This window comes from Sinocyclocheilus rhinocerous, unplaced genomic scaffold (genome assembly GCF_001515625.1).
Source record: "Sinocyclocheilus rhinocerous isolate Xijiao unplaced genomic scaffold, SAMN03320098_v1.1 scaffold1343, whole genome shotgun sequence".
In the NCBI taxonomy this organism is placed as follows: Eukaryota; Metazoa; Chordata; class Actinopteri; order Cypriniformes; family Cyprinidae; genus Sinocyclocheilus; species Sinocyclocheilus rhinocerous.
This window is the reverse complement of record NW_015641034.1, coordinates 142,774-147,337: the sequence shown is the minus strand read 5'-3', so window position 1 is coordinate 147,337 and position 4,564 is coordinate 142,774. Positions and strand designations below refer to the sequence as shown.

The 4,564-nt window shown below is 33.5% G+C and overlaps 1 protein-coding gene across 1 annotated transcript in view; it reads left to right on the top strand.

Annotated features, from left to right (window-relative positions):
- The window catches only part of LOC107754233 (GTP-binding protein Rheb), a 14,387-nt gene that overhangs the window by 8,082 nt on the left and 1,741 nt on the right, over positions 1–4,564 (top strand). Inside the window, exons 3-4 of the mRNA XM_016570603.1 lie at positions 1,532–1,603; positions 3,640–3,707. Of these exons, the coding sequence (XP_016426089.1) occupies positions 1,532–1,603; positions 3,640–3,707 (140 nt within the window). The remainder of the gene's footprint in view (positions 1–1,531; positions 1,604–3,639; positions 3,708–4,564) is intronic.

The following is a 4,564-nucleotide window of genomic DNA, read 5'->3' as shown; positions in this document are numbered from 1 at the left end:
TTTTTTTTTTTTTTTTCCAGTTTATCCATTTAAAAAAAAAAAATTGGTTGATTAATCAGTTATCGATTAGTGTGGTCCAGCCTAGTTATCGTTGCTGGTAAAATCCATTATCAGTCGACCTCTAGTAAATACAACTTTAATGTCATACGACATAAAATATATTGTCATACGACAATGGCTTTTATTAAGACAAACTTTGAAGGCCCGTTTACACCAAGACCCATAATAGTAATAATATTAGCGTCCACGATAGCACTGCAGTTTTGTTGTCTGCCTCTTTAAATACACAAGCTCGTTAAAGTCGGGTGGATTCTGATTGGCTGTCAGTGTTTTTATTGTTCCTCAGTATTGAACGTATTCCAATGCAATGTGTTGTCCTCATTATAGTTGTAATGTGGACATTTTTTTATAGAATTATAACAATTTTTAGAACTTTATATGTCATTTTTTGTAAGATGGATTTAAACGAATGTTTTATCACAACAAGTGCATTTAATAAATCTTGTATAGGGTTGTATATGAAAAAATTTATCCCTTTTCTAAGTTTAACTTTGTAAAATGTTTGTATTTATTGTTTGTTAAACGATAATAATCAGTCAGCAGTAATGCTCAGGGAAAAAAACACAGATTTATCACTGCGCTTGTCTGGAAACTTTCACATACTAAAAGCATATTCTGTTTATTGATTGTAATGTTTCTTTGTTCCCTATTATTACTTTATATTTATATGTTTTGACGCTATATTTAGTTGGTTATAATTCTTAACACACAGTTGTCATAAGTATAGGAGTGTCACCTTTCTTGTCAGTTTGTTACTTTTGAATGTGAGTGTTTATATTTGAATGTATCGTTTGAGCTGATGAGATGGAGGTTCTACAGTTGTTACATTTTATTTCCTAAATTAAATGTAACTGACAAAATTAACATTTTTGGAGCCATATAAAAAGTCAAGCAGTGGCCGGACTTGAATAAAAAGGACTTTAGTTTTCACAATCCAGTTCATTTGTGATGGATTTAGTATGTTTTTTTGAGCGTCCCGATGTTTCTGTGTGCTTTTCCCTGTCAATGAGAGCTCGCATTTACAAACGCTGGATGCGGAGAGGAACTGGCCGTTGTTATAGCAACAGGCTGCAGGGCAAATCTGCCCACACACTCGTGTGTGTGTGTGTGTGTGTGTGTGTGTGAGAATGTCCTGCGTTACTACCACTATCGGCAGCTTCATCACAAACGCTCTTCTGAATGGAGAAGTGTTTCATCACATGCATTCACACGCTGAGATCCAAACCAGAGAAATCATATTTTGCATTAAAAATGAAGCTTATTTTTGGCTACATGGCAGTTTCTTGATAAGTTCAGACATTTGTTTGTGAGACTAGCTTCATTTGGCGTTATGATTTAGATTGATGCATCACTGTGTAAATCTCTTTTGCACTAATGTAACATGCGTGTTCATGAGTTCATGTTCATTCTCTCGTGATCTGAAGGTAAAGATGGTCATTCTCTCTGACTGTGCGACGTTTGTGTGTTTCAGGGAAATCCTCCTTGACAATACAGTTTGTGGAAGGCCAGTTTGTCGACTCCTACGACCCCACGATTGAAAACAGTAAGTGAATCAGATCACATCCTACTGCAAAATGAATCATAATCATAATAATGTAGGCTTGAGAATTGAAATTTGCTCTGTGAATTGATAAAAGGACCATAGATAATATGCATTTCTACTGGCTTTGTGACTACTACACTTCAGTTTGTATGCAAATGACTCTTATGAGTCAGTTCTGTGATTGTGACTCACTGAATCATTCGGTTACTCCGCATCTGACTCACTGAACTGCGAGTCATTCGGTCAAATCTGATTCAATATGTCGAACACTTCAGATTTAAATAATTACTGACTAGTTGTTCATTTATAACTTGACATGTAGTTTAAGTTGAATGTCCACTTGTTGTAGAAAATGCTGGGATTTAATCTAGTTAAGGTTGATTATGTGATGTTTCCTCACAAGTACTACAAGATTCATTAATGCAGTTGTTAAGAAAAAAAGTGGAATCAAACTTGTTAAACTTAAACATTAAGCTTAAAATCATGATTAGCAGTAAATTAACTTGTGGTTTTATTATTAGTAGTATTTTTTATTTATTATTATTATTTGTGTTTATTTTTAATGCTTTTAGGATGTAACTGCTGTGATCTCATATTTATTATTATTATTATTTTTTCCTTTCATTGTTAAGGACGATTATCTTTTTTGTTATTTCTGTTAATTTAAATCCACTGTACTGTCCTGTTTTTGTTATAAACAAATAAGGCAAACACTAAAAAAAACAAAGGTATGTACTATTATATATTATATTACATTATAGTATATATAAATATGTAAAGGTTGGACAATTTAACTGAATTAATCACAAAACCATATGATGAAAAAATGAGTGTTTGTTGATTTGGATGATCTGCTTCAAGCTTCAGATGATCTGATTCTGAGCTCGAGGTCACTGCGACTTTGAGCAGCTGTTTAAATCGACCAGGCGTTTTATCATTAGCTTATAATGGGACATTCTTAAAGGGGCGGGTCGTAACACAGCTATCAGGCAGTGGAACGGGCTGAGTGGGAGGAGTCTACGTGAGTGGGTGTGGCTTCCATTGCGATGACTCCACCTCCACTGTTCTGTGCCTGAAACACATCAACTCTCCTGATTGTTTAAATTGCAAAAACAGTTTTTTTTAAGTGTTTGTAATAACTAGAAAAAAAATGTCAGTGTTTGTGTGACAGCAGTAAATTAAAAGTTGATAAATTTGTCACTGAAAATGTATTTTTGTTGGATGTTTAGAGAGACTCACTATGAGACGTTTTCATGATTTAATAACATCCAGAATTGAGACATTATTTCACTATTTGCGTCAGCCGATAATCATGAACTCTTATGGTGGGTTCACACCAGACGCGAAGCGAATATGCGCATCGCGTCACTCGCTCTAGATTACTTGCGGGATGTTTTTCCGTGTCACTCGCGCGAATAAAAACAGCACGATCAACCATGGTGGAGATAACTACAATCGCTGTTTTGTACCTGTTGTCAAAAAGTCCCAAATATAATGGAAAGTCAAACGCCGAATAACGTTAGGATTCTGTATTAATGTGTGTGTTACATAGATTGTCTGATTCAACTGGACGTGTCAAGAAACTCTTCGCTGATTGGTTTGTGCGAGAACGCGTCATGTGAATTTTCCGCTCGAGTTGAAATTTTTGAACTTGCGCGTAAGACGCGATTGAGGTGAATATCGTGCAAACGCGTCGTGCATTTCGTGTCATTCGCGTCGCCCGGCGTGAATTCGCCTCTATTCATGTCTTTGCGTTGACTTTGTATGTAATCTACTCGCGTGAATAATTACATTCGCGTCTGGTGTGAACACACTGTTAGACTCAATCCCAAATCAGCATATTAGAATGATTTCTGAAGATCATGTGACACTGAAGACTGGAGTAATGATGCTGAAAATACAGATTTGATCACAGAAATAAATTACAGTTTAACAGATAATCACTTAGAAAACAGCTGTTTTACATTGTAATAATATTTCACAAATTTTCAGATTTTTTAGATTTTTGATCTGGTGTCCTTTATTTCTTTTTTCAGCATTTACGAAAATGATCACAGTGAACGGTCAGGAGTATCACCTGCAGCTGGTCGACACAGCGGGACAGGTGAGAAACACGACTTCACCTTTAAATGTTGTTTTATTTATTTATTTTAATTTTTTAAACTTCACAGGAATATCAAACATTCAGGAGTCCAACACCAGTGACACTGCATGACTCTCAAACACATTTTAATGCAGAAACGAATCCACGAAAGGCCATAAACCTTTCTGCAGTGGTGTTGTTTTTAACTAAAATTTAAAAACCTAAGCATTAAAATGGTTTTAATTCATTGAAATAAAGCCGAAATAAAATATAAATATTCAATGACAGACTTAAACTTAAAAAAAAACTAAAAACTTAACCGAAATAAAACTAAAAATAAATTACTAAAACTGAAATACGAATAATATTAAAGCTAAAAAATATATATTAAAATGACAAAAGCAAATAACAAAATTACTAAAATAAAAATGAAAACTGAAAATGCAAAATCTAATTCACAATACTAATAAGGATGTAACGATTCGCTCAACTCACGATTCGATTCATGATTTTTTTTTTTAACAAAATGACATTTAAGACAAATTATAAATTAATGTGTCCTTTTATTATTGCTTGGACAAAATGCTGCACGTTTCTTTGTGAAATTGAAATATAACACTATAATAATATACTAATATAGCACTTGCATATTATTGCTCTTTTGTTGGTTTTGATTGCTTCTATTGTTCTCATTTGTAAGTCGCTTTGGGTAAAAGCGTCTGCTAAATAACAAAATTTAAATATAATGTAAATGTAAATAACAAAACTAAATTGAAAATTTAAAACAAGCCCCAAATCAAATAAATAAGTAACACAAATAAAATAAATCTCTTTAAACAAAATAAGGCTTTGTCTGTGCTCTTTCCATTTAAAATGAG